Genomic DNA, 18,039 nt, shown 5'->3' on the forward strand with positions numbered 1-18,039 from the left:
TTTTATTCCATTGTGGGTATTAGCTTTTGTTTTGTCCACTCTTTGAAGAAAGATGTGTGTTTTTTTGTTCGTGAATATTTTTTTAATCTCTTAACCGCTATTTGTGTGAATTACACAGTCACATTCACTTTGGAACAAAAAGTTATTTTCTCTATTTATATTACAACAAGGTATTTGAAATTCATAAAGTTGATTATTCGATTTTTTTTCAAGGCAAAAGGTTTGTATCCATTTTCAATGTTCTTAACATTTCATGAGAAAAATCACTTATTTTGAAGATGGACTACTCCTAGTAATTTTGAAGATGTTACTACTCCTAGTCTAAAATGTACTACTCCTAGTAATTTTGAAGATGTTACTTCTTCCTCCAATCTGAAACCTGACCTCCACATACCACAGTTTCAATATATCATTCTTATTCACCTTAGAGAAGCTGAGATTTGCCTATTGATCTACAGGTAACCAAATGTTAAAGAGGATAGCAACTTCAAGAGAAGTTGATGGCAAAACATACCAATTGTTATGGAAGGGTACAATAAGAAATCTTCAGGGCGGGATATCGAAAACCGGATCGCTCCTCAGTGCAAAATCATATTTATAGCTATGATTTTTGAGGCAAGAAATGGAAGAGATTCTAGAGTTCACCGATGAGATCTAGAAAGTTAAAACCACATCAATAGACATAATGACTATCGTCATAAATGGTTTGGTTTGATTGGTTTGTGCTTTTCATGAGTCAATGCAAAAACTGGTTCCTGAATTCTTGAACCTATGCAAGTGCTTAAGGTTTACGATGTCGTTGGTTCTTGTAGCTCTTACAACAAGGCATCCCTGGACCCTGATCACACCACAACCACCTGAAAACACACAATAACTAGTAGAAAAGCCTTATCTCTAGTACATGGATTTGGCTTTTAAACAAGTTAATTCAAATTCAATCCAAACTGTACTGAACTATTTCTTAACACTGAAAATGCAATCGCCACCATCACTGTTCTGTTTTGTTCCACAGAGAATCTGCATCTGTATATACTCTTCCTATTCCTAGTCCAAATACGAACTCAAAATCGGTGAAAAAAGATAAAAGAAAAGACTTTGTGAGAACCCATTAGAGGAAACTGATTAAAACCCTCCACAGCCACTGAAAGTTTCTCTACAAAGAGGAAGACAATGATAAAAAAAAAAAGTTGTGCTTTGACCTTTATGCCCCTCATCGTTCCCAAAAACCCCTAAATTACAATCATTTGGGTCAGCAATCTGGATCCAAATCCACCACTCTCTCCATTTGTCATCCTCTGTCGAAGCTTTTTTTTTCTGCTAGTGAAGATGATAGCTGTGATTGGATTGCTTCTGGGTTTTCTAGTTTCAGCATTGTTCTTACTTCAAGGAAAGCGAAGATCAAACGCAGATCAAGACAAGAAGAGATCTAGTAATGAGCCTGTAGAAGTCGTAAAGCCTAAAAGCTACAGCAAAAGCGAAGTCGCAGAACACAACAAAAGGAACGATTGTTGGATCATAATCAAAGATAGAGTCTATGATGTCACTCCTTACGTTGAAGAGCATCCTGGTGGTGACGCCATTCTAGATCATGCTGGTGATGATTCTACTGATGGCTTCTTCGGACCACAACACGCCACTCGTGTTTTTGACATGATCGAGGATTTCTACATCGGAGAACTTAGGAAGTAAGAAAGAAAAAAAGTTAGCTTTTTTTCTTATCCTCTTGTGATTGAAGATTTGAGATTGTAGAACCTTTTTGTCTTGCTAGTGTAACTCTTGTTCTTCCATTGTAATGCCAAAGTCTCCTCCTTTTCTCTGTTTATTTTCATGGCAAATCTTGAGTTTCAACTTCAGGGTTTTTACTCATTTTGTTCTGAATCTGCAAATCTGTGAGCTAAGCTCTGTTTCAAGTGTTCTAAATCCACCAATTTTGAGTTTAACCTGTTGTGTTGCTTGTGGGAATCATTGAACACAAAACTATTCAGAGTGATGAAGAATCATAGTATTCCACAAAATAAAGCATAGTAGAATTTGAGTTCTATCTGATATAAGACCTAAATAAAATAACAGAAGCATTGCATCTGCTAAAACCCCAACAAACTACCAACGTTCATATGATGAAGATCGGCCTCCAGCTCGGCTAGGACGGTCATAAGGACCAGGTCTGCTTCTATATGGTCTTCCCTCATCGCGTAATGGTCCCATATCAACGTACCTATCACCGGTATCCCTTGGGTATCTGTCCCTGTCATAGCTTCTCTCTCTCCCGCGATATTCATTCTCAACATACCGATGTTCAGGCATCCCATACCTATCAATCACCAAACGGTCTCCAGGTGGTGGGTATCTACAACATTGTTAATGCATTATAAGAAAACGAATTTGGTAAACCATTACAATATTGGAACCTTTTATTTAGATAAAGAGCTACAAACCTCTCCATTGGATAGTGATCACGAGGTTCATACTTGTCTCCACCCTCAAAGCGGTCCCTATAGCTATATCGTCCCCCATCACGCTCACGACGTGCATCCATGTAGCGGTCACGGTCACGCTCACGGTCACGCTCCCGCTCCAGTTCACGATCTCCATAGCGATCTCGATGCCCATCAACTCCTCCAAGTCTAGATCGTATCGGAAGAGGATCTCGGAACCGTCCTCGATCACCACCAGTTGATGTGCATTCTCGAGCCCAATGACCAGGGCGTCCACACTTAAAGCACACATCTTCACTTCCCTTCCCTCTGGATTTATGAGAAGGGTCTACATCATCTCCAATTTTGGGCTCAGCCTTGTTCACCGAGATGACCCTATCACCCAACTCCCTCCCATGCATGTGCTTAATTGCATCATCAGCTCCTCGGCGATCAGTGAATGTAATAAACCCAAAACCACGTGGACGGCCAGTATCTTTCCCCACCATAATCTACAATTACACAAGAAAGACCAATAATGTTATTAAAATGCATATAGAGCCAGGAACAAGATACATTACTACAAATCAGATGCTACATTAGAGACAAGAAATAAGCAGATATATTACATTCCAATCATATAGCATGTCCTAGATGTGGCAAACTCCAAACATTTACAAGCAAACAGAAGACAGCAAGATTCAGAAACTTCCATTTCATAAGAGCATTGAAATGAAAAACTTTTCAGCTCTTGAAACCCATACCACAACTTTTACTTTAGAATCACAAAGCACAAAGTCAAATCACATCTGCATACTTGTAGAATTACTAATCCACAAGGATTATCTCCCATACCAATCACCCTAACAATGATGGAGATTAATCTCTAGCCAACCATACTTTTAACCCTTGCAACTAGCACGCTACCTCAGAATACTTTCACAATACCTAATGTGCCCACAAAAAATCCACAGAAAATGCCTTCATGCTAATTTCACTAAAAAAGAAGACTAATATTCTGATCAAGACCATTATTGACCAGAAACTTATCATCTTGGTGTATAGAACTATAAAACTCTGATGTGAACCAAAATTACTACACTGATGCTGCGAAAACAGCCATAGGTAAGTGAACAGGATAAGGTATGAATGTATGATCCACAGAGCATGATCAAAAATCTTGCACTTCCAAGCATACTGCTCTCAAACATAACTTCAGGTCCAGAGAGGTTACAGCTGCGAATTTAGGTCCTAAGAAAGCTGTACTAATATGTTTTGTGGATTCTTCCTCATCCATCTCAGCCATGACTAAATGCGTGGATTCTTCCTCATCCATCTCAGACATGACAGATATTCCAAATATCTGGGCATCAAACCAAACCTTCTACAGAGTAGATGATCATCAAAAACAAAACTACACCCTACAAGCTCCAGAGATACCATCGTTCACTAAACACAAGTTCCAAACACGAGTCTCTGATATTTCTCATCATCTGTGTATGCAGCACAAGCAAAGAACGAGATTCAGACCTGACACTCGGTGATTTTCCCGTAGCGCTCAAAAGTACTCTCAAGCTGTCTCTCAGTGACATCCCAAGACAATCCTCCCACGAAGATTCTGCTCTCAAGATTCCCATCGTTTTCTCTATTTTTCATCGTGAAACCCTCACTGAAAGCCAAAGCGAAACAAAAGAATGCATAAACATAGTTAGCCCACAAAATCAAACTCCAGAAAAATCAAAGCGAAACAAGTCAACAACTTTCAATTGGAACTAACAATAGAGTCAAGAAACTTGCTGGAATCCGAAGCAATAACAACGAAACCCTATAAATTTTGCTTTGATAAACCCTAATTACTCACCGCTAATCCAAAGGTTAGAACTTTATACGGTTTTGGTGATTGTGATGGACGATGAAGTAACTGCTGTGGATTAGCTTTGACTTGATTATAAAGGATAAAACGTTGTGCGCTCAATGACTAAAACACCCTTAAAAAGTTGGTTAATTACAGAAATAACCTATAAACCCTAAAACCCTTGGACTCTCTTTTAGTCTATCTCTCCTCTTTTGAGTCTCCAAGCTCTCTTCTGCGAAACTCACGGTACGAAAGTCTCCTCTTTTCTATTCACTCTTATCCAAAGGTTGGTCCTTTCTGATTGATTTCAAATTCTAAATTAAGGGTTCTCAGGTAGTGTAGAAGCCCGAAGAAAAAATGATAAAGAGACGATTTTACAAGCTTGAGCATGGTGATAAAGACAGTGGATCTGATTCGTCTTGTTTCTCGTCTGACTCTGATCCTGAGACAGAGGAATCAGAAGAATCTGAGGAAGAAGACTCTGGTGCAGAAGTTTCCGAGGACGAAGATGATTCAGGAGATGATGAATCCCCAGGTTTGCTTCTTCAATCGAATCCATTATGTCTTTTATCTCCTGTGGTTGTACTTGATGAGAACCTTTTAGTAAGTGATGGTTTTTGCTAATTCTCTGTTCTAGCTGCTGAAGATGACGCTGATGTTGATGAAAATGATGATGATGCGAATGATGATGATGATAACTCTGATGGTGATGACTATGGAGGGAGATTGGAGAATATGCCAATGAATCGTTATCTAGAAGAACCACCGGAGGAGGTGGAAGAGAACTATATTCTAGGTTGTATGATAAAATCCAAATCGGTATATAAATGCAGATATTGCCCAACCGTTGTTTGCTTGAATGAGACCACAATGCAAGCACATGTTTCATCAAAGGTAAATTACTTTGCTTTGAACTAGGATTGAGTGTTTGGTCTTTCTGTGAATCAAGTTGAAGTAGATAGTAAGCATGAGATTTGTTTAAGGAGAAGTAAATGCTATCATAGGTAAATTAGTTAGCTTTATCATTCTAAGGATTGAGTGTTTGGTCTTTTTGGAATCTGAGAAACAAGATTATTTTAGCATTTGCTCTTCAATCTTGTGGTTTATCAAAAAAAATTTCATTTGACTCATTTCAGAACCATGCTCGTATGGAGAAATTAGTGAATGAAGGAAAAATCAGGATGTATGACGATGAAGTCTCTCAGGTGACATTTGAGAAAATGCTTACATGTGCTTTATGTTCTGTCAATGAGTCCTAACCAAATTCTTGCGATTAACTATAGGAGAAGCAGACAAGAGGAAAGAAAAGATCACAAAGACAGAGTAAGAGATCACAAAAAGAGGAAAAGGTAAATGTAGCTTTACCCATTACTGTAACATTAAGGCCATGGATCGTCTGTTGGAAACTTAATAGACTTGTATTTTTAATATGAACACCCAGGTTTCATCGATCAAACATGGAGACAACGAAGATGTTGATGATCCAGAGATGCCATCAAAGGTGACATTTGAGAAAATGCCACTAAATGCTTCGTATATTTTCCTATGAGTCCTTATCAAACTCTTTAAAAAAATCTTAAATGTAGGAGACGCTGATAAAAGGAAACAGAAAATCACGAAGAGAGCATAAGAGATCACAAAAACAGGAAAAGGTAAAAATAGCCTGCTCATTACTGTAACTTTGTGACCATGGTTGGCGTGTCCAAAACCTTGTTGATTCAATTATAATACAAACATTCAGGATTCATCGAGCAAACCTGCAGAAAAGGAAGGGGTTGACTCTCCAGACGCCCCATCTCAGGTTTTTCTTTATGACATTTGATCAAATTCCAACTAGTGCTTTCTGCTTTGTGTTCTTCCAATGAGTCATAACGAATTTCTTGCAAATCTCTTAAATCTTGGAGAAGCAGTTAAGAGAAAATAGTAGAACCCGAAGACAGCGTAACAGACTAGAAAAACAGGGAAAGGTAAAAGTAGCCTGCTCATAGCTGTAACATTGTGACCATGGATCCATGATCTTTAAAAACATTACCTATTTTTCTTATAATCCAGGGTTCATCGACCAAACATGGAGAAAACAAAAAAGTTGAAGATCCAGAGACACCTTCAAAGGTTTTTTTTTTAACTCAAGCAAATGGCAACAAGTCCTTTTGTTCTTTCAGTGAGTCCTAATTAAATTGTTGCAAATATCTTAAATTAATGAGAAGCAGATAAAAGGAAACAGTAGTCCTCGAATACAGCATAAGAGATCAGGAAAACAGGAAAAGGTAAATTAACTCTACATTGTGTGAGATTGGTTGGTCTGTGGAAACCTAACTGTTTCATTCGTTTCTATAAATATCCAGAGTTCATTGGCAAAACAAGGAGAAAATGAAGATGCATCACAAAAATCAAGAAAGAAAAGGCGTCAAACCAAGGATTGAAACTGGATATGTTAGGTCAGAAGATTCATCTTTTTACTTGGGAATTGATGGATATATGAAGAAACATAGGAATGAGAGTGAGTGGTTTTGAGTTGATTATGTGCTTTCTTAACTTAAAGTTTTGTCTACAACATATGGAATGATGCTTGTAACTGATATATTATCTGGTTATACAATTACTCTGTGCTTTCTGCTTAGTTCAGTTTTGATTTGTTTATCATTTGTCCTTAAAACATACATTTAAGAACAAGAGAGTTTGGCAAATATGAAGTTCCCAATATTTGCTTGAAGCAGAAAATCTAATATCAGATTTACTTTAAAATCAATATACAATTCTCTCACTTAGAGTTATTTTTATTTTGCTCCAATACCAAACCAGTGATCCCTCGCACTTCCCTCCAAATGGTCTGTAATTTTCTCTCCCCTAGTCAGCAGCACTCAGCACTTGTCTGCCTGAATCTTGTAAAAGTTCAGAAGACTTGAGTGAAAAGGACAAAAACTTTAATATTTTCTTCCCTTATTGTAGTCTTGGTCTCCACCATAGACAATTATTGATATACATATGTGTGTAAAACAGTGGTAGATATGTTACACAACATAATATTTAATAAATGCATTGAAAAAGGGAACAAGTGAGATTTGATTAACTTCTCCCACTGCTCTTAAAGTAAGAAGAAGCATTGTCTTCACGTGACATATTCGCTGTCATGTCCGTGATCGACCTTCTTCATCGAAGCTATTACAACTGTTACTATCATGACTTGTAAAACTCTTGATTCCATCATGATCTCTTCTTTCTACATGTTCTTCTTGGTGTTTGCTTTCTTCTTGATTTCTCAGGTGAGGTCAGACGATGTGGAAGCTCTACTGAGTTTGAAATCATCCATTGATCCTTCAAATGCGGTTCCATGGAGGAGAGGAACAGATCCTTGCAACTGGGAAGGAGTTAAGAAGTGCATAAATGGAAGAGTCTCAAAGCTTGTTCTTGAGAATTTGAACCTCACTGGCTCACTCGACCACAAGAGCTTGAACCAGTTGGACCAACTTAGAGTTCTTAGTTTCAAAGGCAACTCTCTCTCTGCCTCAGTCCTTAACTTCTCTGGTTTGGTGAACCTCAAATCTCTTTACCTCAACGATAACAACTTCTCCGGCGAGTTCCCTCAATCGCTGACGTCTCTACACCGTTTGAAAACTGTTGTTCTTTCCGGAAATCGGTTTTCAGGCACGATTCCTACCTCGTTGCTCCGTCTTTCCCGCCTTTATATGTTTTACGTTGAAGACAATCTTTTCTCCGGTTCCATTCCTCCTCTCAGCCAAGCAACTCTAAGATTCTTCAATGTCTCCAATAATCAGCTCTCTGGACATATCCCACCAACACGAGCTCTGAATCAGTTCAATGAGTCATCTTTTACTGGTAACATTGCTCTCTGCGGTGATCAGGTTCAAAACTCATGCAATGACACAGCAGGAATCACTTCAACTCCATCAGCAAAACCAGCAATCCCTATAGCCAAAAGGCGGAAAAGAGCAAATCTAATTGGAATCATTGCTGGGAGCATCGGAGGTGGAATCGTGATACTTCTTCTTGGATTGCTTCTAATATGTCTGCTACATAGACAGCCGCGAGTTAAATCCAAGAGAGAAGAGCGGAGAAGCAAAGCAGTGGCAGAGTCAGAAGGAGCAATGCCGGTGGAAACAGAGGAAGGCACCAGTGACCAGAAAAACAAAACGTTCTCATGGGAGAGAGGAAGCGAAGAAGGATCAGTGGGGACACTAGTTTTCTTGGGAAGAGACATCACGGTGGTGAGGTACACCATGGATGATCTACTCAAAGCTTCGGCGGAAACGTTGGGAAGAGGAACGTTAGGGAGCACTTATAAGGCGGTGATGGAGTCTGGTTTCATCATTACTGTAAAGAGGCTCAAGGATTCAGGGTTTACTCGAATGAATGAATTTAAGAGACATATTGAGACACTTGGTAGGCTCAAGCACCCTAATCTGGTGCCTCTCAGAGCTTATTTCCAAGCCAAAGAAGAGTGCTTGCTCGTCTACGATTACTTCCCCAATGGAAGTCTCTTCTCTCTTATCCATGGTATGTATTGCTTGCAACACTGCCAATACATACACCCATTTTGGTTATTTCAAGTTTTAACGTTTGTTTTATGTGTGTCTTGTTCGTAGGAAGTAAGGTTTCTGGAAGTGGGAAGCCTCTACACTGGACATCATGTCTGAAAATAGCAGAGGATTTGGCAATGGGTTTGGTCTACATTCATCAGAATCTTGGCTTAATACATGGGAACTTGAAATCATCCAATGTTTTGTTAGGTCCGGACTTCGAATCCTGCCTAACGGATTACGGTCTCAGTGATCTGCATGACTCAGACTCAATTGAAGACACAAGTGCAGCCTCTCTCTTTTACAAAGCTCCTGAATGCAGAGATTTGCGCAAGGCATCAACACAACCCGCTGATGTCTATAGCTTTGGAGTACTCCTTCTAGAGCTTCTAACAGGTAGAACATCATTCAAGGACCTTGTTCATAAATACGAGTCTGATATCTCCACATGGGTGCGTGCCGTGAGAGAGGAAGAGACTGAACTAAGCGAGGAGCTGAATGCTTCTGAGGAGAAACTTCAAGCGCTTTTGACCATCGCGACAGCTTGCGTGGCTGTTGAGCCTGAAAACCGTCCTGTGATGAGAGAGGTGTTGAAGATGGTGAAGGATGCAAGGGCAGAAGCAGCTATGTTATCATATAACAGCAGCGATCAATCGCCCGGGAGATGGTCTGATACAGTCCAAAGCTTGCCGAGGGAGGATCATATGAGCATATGAGGAAAGTTGTCGTGCCTTGTCCAAGTTTTCCATTGTCTTGATTTTTGAAGAAGTAACTAGGAGGGGTTCATAGTGTAAAAGGTTTTAATTGACGCCATTCTGATTGATTCGAGGGATTAATCTGTGAGCCGAAAAGCATATCTTTCAATACATTGCAGCTATTTATGCAACAGCCTAAATAGCTATAAGAGTAAGGAAACACAATGGTGGATCCAACTAGTTTCCTAGAGACTATCATCAGTTCTTACCATTAAAACAAGTCTGTATTAGAAGAAGATGTTTATTTTTCATTGACGTCTCCAAGATGCTCATGTTGTCCTTCTATAAACAATCTTGTATTCTTTGAGGCTTGGAAATAAAACAAAAAAAATGGAACTCAGTAAGACCATACACATCAAGTAGATCAGATGAATGCGAAGGACCCAACCAACGCTAAAGTCATAAGAAAAAAAAAAGAGCTCAGACTTAGGCCATATGTCATCTGATAAGTCAGAAGAATGCGAAGGACCCAACCTACGCTGAAGCCATTAATCCTCACAGCTCAAATGCACCAGCCGGGAATCGAACCCGGGTCTGTACCGTGGCAGGGTACTATTCTACCACTAGACCACTGGTGCTACTTGTTCAACAAGTCCTTCTTTACTTATTTGTAATATGGAATGCAACATTAAGTTGAATGGAATTAAGCCCAATTAAGAAAACTGTATGGATTTCTTAAGGTTTTCGATGTTTGGCAGAGAGACCTAAACATATGATATTCAAACTAAAGAAGTTGATAAAATCTTAAAAATACGCATCATCCTTCTTAGCTTCCACCATAATCTTACTTTCCCCTTAATTTTGCTTTCATTCCTCCCAAATACAACAATTAAATAAAAATAAATACGAATTAGTCAAAGGAAAATGCAGAAAAAGTAGAGAGAGTATAAATGGCGTCACCAGAGAGGCACAACTCACGGGGAATAAAATCAGCAGAACCAATACCCACCGCCACCGTTTTTAATTTATTTTCAAGATTATTTGTTTTTTTTTTCTTCTTAATTTCGATATTGCCACCAAACTTCTCCCACTCCTTCACCACTGTGTCCTGTCCTCTCTCTTTCTCTGCTTTCTCACCTCTCCATCATTCTTTTTTCTTTCTTTCTTTCTCCCATCCGTTTCTTTGCCTCTTTTATTCTTTCTTCTTCCCCTAAATTAAAGTTTTAGCCTTTAAATTAAATTCTTGGATGTTTTTGTTTCTCTGCGTTCCATTCAACAAACCCATCTTCTTCTTCTTCTTCTTCTTCTTTAGATTCTGAATTCTTTATTCATCGATTGGCTTAGCTTCTTCTCTTCGACTCCTTGATTTTACAGGTTTCTGTATATTCCGAGGTTAGATAATAAAAAGAATCATACTTTTTTTATTTGGTTCGTTGAAGATGAAGGTTTATTTCTTTCTTGTGTGTTTGCAGGATCTGAAGGAAGCTAGGGTTTATTTTCTTTATTTATCTGTAAATCGGATTGATTTTTTTGGTGATGGGCAATCTCTAAAGAAGAGGTAGGTATGTTCTTTTAGCTTCTCTTACAAAGATCTTTTGGTATGTCTTGTTCTTTCAAGTTTTGATATGTTGTTTCCATGTTTGATAGATTTTGTCTTATTTTAACATGTATTTCTTTTGCCTGTTTTGTTAGTTACTTAAAGATTCAGATGAATTGTAATCTTTGACCATGATCAAAACCATAACTCCTTGTATCTCCCATTGATAGGCAAGAAGATCATAGAATCTTCATCAAATATGTTAACTTTATCCTCTTTAAACTTGCTGAGTTTATAGATAAACAACTCAAACCCCTAGTTTTATCATCTGGATGTGTTGAGGAATCAGTCAACTCCTATTACTTAGTATTTGTAATATATCCAGACTTTCTCAACTCTATTTGGATTGTTATGTGTATTGCTTACGACAGTTAGTTCTTAGTACATCTTGGCTCTTCATAACTTTCAGCTAATTAGTTTCATCTGTCTGCAGGTTTCTTACGGCTGTCTATATACACATAGAAGATGTTGGGAGGCAACAATGAGAGCCCTGGGCCGCAGGTTCTAATGAACGATAGCCAGTTTCAGTACCAGACTAACACATCGTTGAATCAGCTTCACTCGCTTGGGACGAGTAAGTTTCTGATTTCTGTTCCATCATTTGGTTCAAATGTTGTTAGAACTTTACAAGAGATAAAGATTTCTCTTTTGTATGTGGTTGCAGTGAGAGCTGGTTGTACTATTGATCCTGTAAACTATTTTGCTAATGATAACCTTGCTCCAATGATTCGGCATATTAGCAAACGTGGAAGGGACACTGAAATCAGCAATAATATCCAGAGACAGCAGAAGTTGCAGATCTCTTTGAACCATAACTACAACAACAATAATAATATTGTTCAAGATGATGTCCCAAAGCAAAACATAGTGTCAACTGGTCTGAGACTATCTTATGATGACGATGAGCGCAACTCTTCTGTAACTTCAGCAAACGGAAGCATCACAACTCCAGTCTTTCAGTCACTTGGTGACAATATCAGTGTGGACCTCGATAGACAGAAAGACGAGCTTGATCAGTTTATTAAATTCCGGGTACTAATTCAATCTGCAAGCTTATGATATTGCTTATATTCACCATGTTGCTGAGATTGTACTCTCTTTTTAAACAGGCGGATCAAATGGCAAAAGGTGTGAGAGATATAAAACAGAGACATGTAAAGTCATTTGTCATAGCCTTAGAAAAGGATGTGAGCAAGAAGCTACAAGATAAAGACCAGGAGATTGAAACCATGAACAAGAAGAACCGGGAACTCGTGGATAAGATAAAACAAGTGGCAGTGGAAGCTCAGAACTGGCATTACAAAGCAAAGTACAACGAATCTGTGGTTAATGCCTTAAAGGTAAATTTGCAACAAGTGATGTCACATGGAAACGACAACAATGCAGCAAGAGTAGTAGCTGATCATCACCAAATGAAAGAAGGGTTTGGGGATAGTGAGATTAATGACGAGGCAGCTTCATACAACTACTTGAACATCCCGGGGATGGCAAGTACTGGGATGAGATGCAAGTCGTGTAACATAAAGGATGTCTCGGTCTTGCTCGTGCCGTGTAGGCACTTGAGTTTGTGTAAAGACTGTGATGTGTTTACTGGTGTTTGTCCTGTTTGCCAGTCTTTGAAAAATTCAAGCGTTCAGGTCTTCTTCTCCTGAGTTTGTCTACATACTCTTGGAAAGTTAATGATGGAGAAACATGAACATATGTGTATGTGATGATGATGATTTTGTCATTGAACCTGTATAACACGATTCTGCTATTTAGTATTGAACAGCTGTGCTTTGAACACGAGATACTAATTGAGTTCGAGTGCGATTTATCAAAGCTGTTGATTTCGATTCATTGGTAGATGAAATCAAACATATTTTCATTGATTTCTTTCTTCTAATATTCTTGCTACTAAACTTCCTTTCCAAGTTAGGTTATTTATGTGGACCCTGAGGCTCTGAGCTCATTCAGTATAAACAAATCATAAGGAAAATTGATCATTCTTTTCAAAATTGATCATTCTTTTTTCTGTATCTATAACTAATTACAATCAATTGATCAAAACATTGATTCATGATTTAGTGAATACAAAGCAAATGATTTTTCCAAAAACCTCTTTAAGCTAAAACTTAAAAAATTATTAGTACTTTAATGCTCGATGATTTAATGATAGTTGTGAACCTGTGGTATCTTTGTCGATGATTTAATGCCTTTCAAAATACCATCATTTTAAATTTCTTTACCAAAAATACCACAACTAAATTAATATTCTAAAATATTATCAAAAGTTTTGATTTATCTATAGATACCATAAACACAAAATTGATTATCAAGGATTTGGAATCTAAATTTTTAGAATTGAAATAACGATATTAGATAAAGAGTATAAATTTTAGAAGGTAGAGTTTAAGTCTAATTTTTAAGGTTGAAATTTAATTTTAGTTTAATAATATTTTTTGCAGACTAAAGTTTAAATAGTATTTTTGTAAGAATTTTAACATATGAGATCTATAATAAGTTAGCATATAATTAGGGAAAAAAACTAAATAATAATGAGATATGGAGTTCACATATGTGGCGTTGTTCTTGAGATATTGTACCCATATGGCACAAAATACGACAAGAAAACACTTTGATTATTTGCATTGCTTGTTATTTGAATCTGAAAAAATAATTTACAATAAAGAAACATAATTATTAAGTTATTTGGGTCTATCAGGTGTAATTTCCCATAATTATTAAGTTATTAATTTACAATAAATTTTATACACTTTGACAGAGTAAAAGAGTGGATTAATCGGTTGGGTCAAACTTCATACCACTATTTAAAAAAACTGAAAAGTTGATATCAATAAATTATATGGATTGATTTTAATAAACTTGTCGGTATTGTTTATCTTATCATAATATACAACACATATCTCTCACAAGCAAAACTAAACATTTGAAAAATTACATATATAAAATCTAAAAATAACACATATTTAAGTTGCATCCAATCCTTATTTTTCTAGAAATTTTTATCTTTATTAAAAAGTTCCATTACAATAGGAATTACATATTTTTAATGAAAACCTATTTCATATAGTAATAACAATCTAAAAACTGCTGCTTACCATCGATCAAATAATTCATGTATGACTTTTTTGTCAACGTTGGACCGCAAAAGACTGACTTATTACCCTGCATTCATTAAATTTGGATTTATTCCCTTATTTGTCACTAGGTCAATAAAGTTATTTTGCCGTTCATGTAAGTTTAACGTATTGTATTATAAATTTTTTCGCCATAGTGTACATAATGCTTATAATATATTTTAAGTGTGCTATTTTGTCGCACATTTTTGCAATGTTTAGATAATAATAGGGATGTTTATAGATTTGGTTTGAAAATTGTCATTTGTACATACATAAATAATTTCAATGGTTGAATTTCTTAGAAAAAAAATTTTGTTTATTTTTAAAGTTGTGTATTTTACTAACATTTGTGTATATTGAAAATTTTCAAAACTCTATAGTTTCCAATCAAGCCATTCATATATGTAAAACAATATTTTACAAATATATAATCCTTCTTAATAATCCTTTTGACAAAATATATATATATTTGTACATTGTAGTCTTTTTTTCATTTTTCATAAGGTGGTGATTCACCACATTTGTTTGTTATCATCACTGGTAGCATACTCATTCGCAATATAGAAGATTTAAACTACATTTTTTATTTGGAAAAATAGAAAAAAAAATTTAGAACATTCTAATGTAATAGTTGATTTGATAAGTTTTTTTAAAAAAAATATAGCAACTTCCATAATACTTAAATTCTAAAGCAAACTTTTTTAATGTAAATGATTTGATCAATTTTTACAAATAAAACTTAATATTACAATACAAAAAGTTGTTTTATGTTTTCGAAAGATGCAATAGTATTTTCCATTTAGATATTAAGTTTTCTTTTCCCTTTGGGCATCAATATTAATTTGGTTTAATTGTGTATTTGTGTCAAACCCTTCAAATTATTGGGTCTTTAAGGCCCAGCTTCAACTTCTAGTTAAAATTGGCCAAGACACGTGAGCCTCACGTGATTTTATCTTCTAACTAGAGCTTGTGTTATATCCATCCACTTGATCATTCATGTCTCTTCCTCTCAGAACCCAACATTCAAATTCTTGTCTGTATAATAAACAAATCCAAACACTCTGCGTTTACATTGTATAGATTCCTTCACAACTCCTCTGATTCTTGATTCTGTTCATTCTATTCTGCTTGCATCTTCGCATAATTCGTGTTCATGGCATTCGTGTTGAAGACGAGGCGAGTTCATATACTTTTCCTATAAAAGAAGTGAGTTTTGTTATGATTACGTCTTCTCTGGTGATGCCCTCGTCGAAGGATTCGTGTTAGAAAGGTAAATTCCCAAACTTTATATCTTTCTTCTTGCTCTACAGCTCTGATGAGTGTATCTTGCTCTGTTTGATTGAGAAAAGCTTTCTTCTTGTTTTGTAGAGAACTGAAATGACGAATTTGGTTTCTCTCTGCAACATAACTTATGGGTTTGTGCCTAAAAATTCAACTGATTTGTTTGTGAAACCGAGGTTCACAAGGTAGGCTTAGAGTGCTACATCCAAAGTTTTATTCTTTGATGATGGATTCATCTACTTTGAACTGTCACTAAAATTACTTAAGCTTAGCTTCCCAGCAGAGGAGATGGGATCACAAGACTATCCGTGTTTGATTCGAATGCTAAAAGGATAAGAAACCTTAGAGTTGGACCAATCTTTTGTAAGAGTTATGGAGATGCTGCAGCAAAAATGTATCAAGAAGATGAAATCCCCAAAGCAAAATTGATATGGAGAGCAATCAAATTACCCATTTACTCTGTCGCTTTAGTTCCTCTTACGGTATGTTTCCTCGAGAAATCTTTCTATGTCCTCAAATCACCTTTATATGTTATTGGATATTCATTATTGAAATGCCACAGGTTGGTGCTTCAGCGGCCTACTTAGAGACGGGTTTGTTTCTAGCTAGACGTTATGCTATTCTAATGCTCTCATCAATTCTTATCATTACTTGGCTCAACCTAAGGTGATTGATTGATTCCTTTTAACATTTTAGCTAACGAGCTCTTTCATGTATTTTACTCTTTCCAAACTTGGTTTAATGGCAGCAATGATGTTTATGATTTTGATACCGGAGCTGATAAGAACAAAAAAGAATCAGTAGTAAATATGGTTGGAAGGTAAAGTATCAAAAGAGAGAGTTTACAACTTTGAAGTTTATGTTTTTCAATCCCTTCCTAATATACTATGTGCTTTGTTGGTTGTACTTGGAAAAGTCGGGCAGGAACCTTAGCCGCTGCAGTTACATCGCTTGTGCTTGGTGTTGCTGGTCTTGTTTGGACATCTGTGAATGCAAGTAATATCCGTGCAATACTATTACTGGCCTCGGCAATACTCTGCGGCTATGTATACCAGGTGAATGTTACTTCCTAGATTACAATTTGATACTAACGGAAGAGATCCTAACTTCAGTGATACATTGTGATTGGTTTTTAGTGTCCGCCATTTCGGTTAAGTTACCAAGGATTAGGAGAGCCTCTATGTTTTGCAGCATTTGGTCCATTTGCTACTACTGCTTTTTATCTACTTCTTGGTAGCTCAAGGTATATCGAAATTTCATTCTAACCTACCCTCATCAGTTTCTGTTTCCATGTGTTGTTAATAATGTAAACTGGTTTAATCGAATATGGCAGCGAGATGAGGCAACTTCCGTTAAGCGGTATGGTCCTTTCATCATCTCTCCTTGTTGGTTTTACCACATCTCTCATCCTTTTCTGCAGCCACTTTCATCAGGTTGGTTAAAACAAAGTCACAGTCTAAATAACTCCTGAAATGACCCTACACAATACTCATTAGCGTTCATTCTACAGGTGGATGGAGATTTAGCTGTTGGGAAATATTCACCTCTGGTACAAATGTTATAAACTCAAAAAGGTTTGATACTGAATATGGTGATTGAATGAATAATTGAGGTCTTTTTTGGCTTACACAGGTTAGGTTAGGGACTGAAAAGGGATCATTTGTTGTGAGATGGGCTATTCGTTTGCTATATTCAATGCTTCTTGCTCTTGGTTTAACCAGGGTTTTGCCACTACCTTGCACAGTAAGTTAACAGATTTGAGAACATGACTAAAATACAAGAACATATGTATAACTAAAACAAACCTCTTGTTGTTGGGTGTTTCAGTTGATGTGTTTCCTGACATTACCAGTTGGGAATTTGGTTTCAAGCTATGTCGAAAAACACCACAAGGTAAAGAAAATTTTTAGAATTGAAAATTGCAATACTTAAGGTTTGCTAATCTATTATTCTCAATGTAGGAAAATGAGAAGATATTCATGGCCAAGTATTATTGTGTGAGACTCCATGCATTGTTTGGAGCCGCATTGTCGTTGGGACTCGTTATGGCTCGCTAGATTTCACTTACCCAAAAACATTTGTTTTTTTTTCTCTTTGACCTTGTGTTGTATTTTTTTTTTAATTAGTCAATATGTTAATTATGGTCATTATTTAATTACTCAAAATTTATGTGGTTACTTTTGGTATAGTGTACTTTAAAAGTCACTACTTCGGTACTTCCCATCACCAGAAACCTGAAGCTATTTAGAAGATTTGATTTGGAAGACCTTATCTAAAATGCATACCTTAAAACTATGGATTTATCAAGTACACTTCTAATTGGGTTATTACTAATCAGGAGCTGATAAGGATTTATGATTTAAGGAATCATAATCTTTCATTCTATGCTAGTTTTTTTATTAACATAAAAATATTTGTGGAATTGTTGACTGGTCTCTTCAGAATAATAAGAATTTGTTGAATCTATTTTATTAAATGTTACTAGGTAATATCCCGCTCATGTTGTATATTAAGTTAATTAATTAATTTTAATTTAT

General features: G+C 36.5%; 6 protein-coding genes and 2 non-coding genes across 14 annotated transcripts; 5 read left to right on the forward strand and 3 right to left on the reverse strand.

The window, feature by feature from the left end:
• Positions 1 to 1,054: 1,054 nt before the first annotated feature.
• Positions 1,055 to 1,866, forward strand: LOC17895974 (cytochrome B5-like protein). Its single transcript, XM_006300864.2, has one exon. It carries the CDS (start codon positions 1,327 to 1,329, stop codon positions 1,687 to 1,689), a length of 363 nt encoding a protein of 120 aa, XP_006300926.1. The 5' UTR covers positions 1,055 to 1,326; the 3' UTR covers positions 1,690 to 1,866.
• Positions 1,867 to 1,962: 96 nt separating this feature from the next.
• LOC111832020 (glycine-rich RNA-binding protein RZ1B) lies at positions 1,963 to 4,332 on the reverse strand. Of its 2 annotated transcripts, none has more exons than XM_023788100.1 (4): positions 4,276 to 4,332; positions 3,945 to 4,083; positions 2,436 to 2,926; positions 1,963 to 2,347 (listed from the first exon to the last, which is right to left on the reverse strand). In XM_023788100.1, exons 2-4 carry the CDS (start codon positions 4,068 to 4,070, stop codon positions 2,101 to 2,103), a joined length of 864 nt encoding a protein of 287 aa, XP_023643868.1. In that variant the 5' UTR covers positions 4,071 to 4,083; positions 4,276 to 4,332; the 3' UTR covers positions 1,963 to 2,100. The 2 variants fall into 2 exon arrangements, with proteins under 2 accessions (XP_023643868.1, XP_023643869.1); XM_023788101.1 differs by having other exon boundaries at positions 4,192 to 4,278.
• A 117-nt stretch (positions 4,333 to 4,449) lies between these two features.
• Positions 4,450 to 6,907, forward strand: LOC17895987 (troponin T, cardiac muscle). 4 transcript variants are annotated; one of them, XM_023787481.1, is made up of 12 exons: positions 4,450 to 4,515; positions 4,603 to 4,804; positions 4,907 to 5,163; positions 5,406 to 5,474; positions 5,553 to 5,618; positions 5,711 to 5,770; positions 5,856 to 5,921; positions 6,011 to 6,070; positions 6,174 to 6,236; positions 6,322 to 6,381; positions 6,477 to 6,536; positions 6,615 to 6,907. In XM_023787481.1, exons 2-12 carry the CDS (start codon positions 4,627 to 4,629, stop codon positions 6,690 to 6,692), a joined length of 1,017 nt encoding a protein of 338 aa, XP_023643249.1. In that variant the 5' UTR covers positions 4,450 to 4,515; positions 4,603 to 4,626; the 3' UTR covers positions 6,693 to 6,907. The 4 variants fall into 4 exon arrangements, with proteins under 4 accessions (XP_023643249.1, XP_023643251.1, XP_023643250.1 ...); XM_023787483.1 differs by lacking the exon at positions 4,450 to 4,515 and having other exon boundaries at positions 4,532 to 4,804; positions 6,177 to 6,236; XM_023787482.1 differs by lacking the exon at positions 4,450 to 4,515 and having other exon boundaries at positions 4,533 to 4,804; positions 6,480 to 6,536.
• Positions 6,908 to 7,464: 557 nt separating this feature from the next.
• Positions 7,465 to 9,817, forward strand: LOC17894272 (inactive leucine-rich repeat receptor-like serine/threonine-protein kinase At1g60630). The gene is made up of 2 exons (XM_006301737.2): positions 7,465 to 8,784; positions 8,874 to 9,817. Exons 1-2 carry the CDS (start codon positions 7,476 to 7,478, stop codon positions 9,521 to 9,523), a joined length of 1,959 nt encoding a protein of 652 aa, XP_006301799.2. The 5' UTR covers positions 7,465 to 7,475; the 3' UTR covers positions 9,524 to 9,817.
• Positions 9,818 to 9,978: 161 nt separating this feature from the next.
• On the reverse strand, positions 9,979 to 10,066 carry LOC111832262. Its single transcript, XR_002835299.1, has one exon. It is a non-coding gene; the product is annotated as a small nucleolar RNA snoR114 (small nucleolar RNA).
• A 3-nt stretch (positions 10,067 to 10,069) lies between these two features.
• On the reverse strand, positions 10,070 to 10,140 carry TRNAG-GCC. The gene has a single exon. It is a non-coding gene; the product is annotated as a tRNA-Gly (tRNA).
• Positions 10,141 to 10,738: 598 nt separating this feature from the next.
• On the forward strand, positions 10,739 to 12,938 carry LOC17894876 (probable BOI-related E3 ubiquitin-protein ligase 3). 3 transcript variants are annotated; one of them, XM_006302443.2, is made up of 5 exons: positions 10,739 to 10,894; positions 10,975 to 11,064; positions 11,533 to 11,673; positions 11,764 to 12,131; positions 12,209 to 12,938. In XM_006302443.2, exons 3-5 carry the CDS (start codon positions 11,565 to 11,567, stop codon positions 12,749 to 12,751), a joined length of 1,020 nt encoding a protein of 339 aa, XP_006302505.1. In that variant the 5' UTR covers positions 10,739 to 10,894; positions 10,975 to 11,064; positions 11,533 to 11,564; the 3' UTR covers positions 12,752 to 12,938. The 3 variants fall into 3 exon arrangements, with proteins under 3 accessions (XP_006302505.1, XP_006302506.1, XP_023643168.1); XM_006302444.2 differs by having other exon boundaries at positions 10,975 to 11,060; XM_023787400.1 differs by having other exon boundaries at positions 10,739 to 10,876; positions 10,975 to 11,060.
• A 2,660-nt stretch (positions 12,939 to 15,598) lies between these two features.
• On the forward strand, positions 15,599 to 17,710 carry LOC17895973 (2-carboxy-1,4-naphthoquinone phytyltransferase, chloroplastic). The gene is given in 12 exon segments (XM_023787738.1): positions 15,599 to 15,671; positions 15,674 to 15,687; positions 15,775 to 15,984; positions 16,065 to 16,168; positions 16,251 to 16,322; positions 16,419 to 16,557; positions 16,639 to 16,745; positions 16,836 to 16,935; positions 17,013 to 17,051; positions 17,135 to 17,245; positions 17,330 to 17,395; positions 17,464 to 17,710. Coding segments are annotated over 12 exon segments (1,131 nt in total). The 3' UTR covers positions 17,560 to 17,710.
• Positions 17,711 to 18,039: the final 329 nt, after the last annotated feature.

The sequence above is a fragment of the Capsella rubella genome, unplaced genomic scaffold, assembly GCF_000375325.1.
Source record: "Capsella rubella cultivar Monte Gargano unplaced genomic scaffold, Caprub1_0 scaffold_2, whole genome shotgun sequence".
In the NCBI taxonomy this organism is placed as follows: domain Eukaryota; kingdom Viridiplantae; phylum Streptophyta; class Magnoliopsida; order Brassicales; family Brassicaceae; genus Capsella; species Capsella rubella.

Excerpts from the sequence above, each read along its gene's own strand:
- LOC17894876 (XM_006302443.2), top strand. The coding sequence starts at position 11,565 with ATGTTGGGAGGCAACAATGAGAGCCCTGGGCCGCAGGTTCTAATGAAC. Across the intron at positions 11,674-11,763 it reads GCTTCACTCGCTTGGGACGA|TGAGAGCTGGTTGTACTATT; the intron begins GTAAGTTTCTGA and ends ATGTGGTTGCAG. Across the intron at positions 12,132-12,208 it reads ATCAGTTTATTAAATTCCGG|GCGGATCAAATGGCAAAAGG; the intron begins GTACTAATTCAA and ends CTTTTTAAACAG.
- LOC17894272 (XM_006301737.2), top strand. The coding sequence starts at position 7,476 with ATGATCTCTTCTTTCTACATGTTCTTCTTGGTGTTTGCTTTCTTCTTG. Across the intron at positions 8,785-8,873 it reads TCTCTTCTCTCTTATCCATG|GAAGTAAGGTTTCTGGAAGT; the intron begins GTATGTATTGCT and ends TCTTGTTCGTAG.
- LOC17895987 (XM_023787481.1), top strand. The coding sequence starts at position 4,627 with ATGATAAAGAGACGATTTTACAAGCTTGAGCATGGTGATAAAGACAGT. Across the intron at positions 4,805-4,906 it reads AGGAGATGATGAATCCCCAG|CTGCTGAAGATGACGCTGAT; the intron begins GTTTGCTTCTTC and ends TCTCTGTTCTAG. Across the intron at positions 6,237-6,321 it reads GACTAGAAAAACAGGGAAAG|GGTTCATCGACCAAACATGG; the intron begins GTAAAAGTAGCC and ends CTTATAATCCAG.
- LOC111832020 (XM_023788100.1), bottom strand. The coding sequence starts at position 4,070 with ATGAAAAATAGAGAAAACGATGGGAATCTTGAGAGCAGAATCTTCGTG. Across the intron at positions 2,927-3,944 it reads GGAAAATCACCGAGTGTCAG|ATTATGGTGGGGAAAGATAC; the intron begins GTCTGAATCTCG and ends GTGTAATTGTAG. Across the intron at positions 2,348-2,435 it reads GATCACTATCCAATGGAGAG|ATACCCACCACCTGGAGACC; the intron begins GTTTGTAGCTCT and ends ACAATGTTGTAG.
- LOC17895974 (XM_006300864.2), top strand. The coding sequence starts at position 1,327 with ATGATAGCTGTGATTGGATTGCTTCTGGGTTTTCTAGTTTCAGCATTG.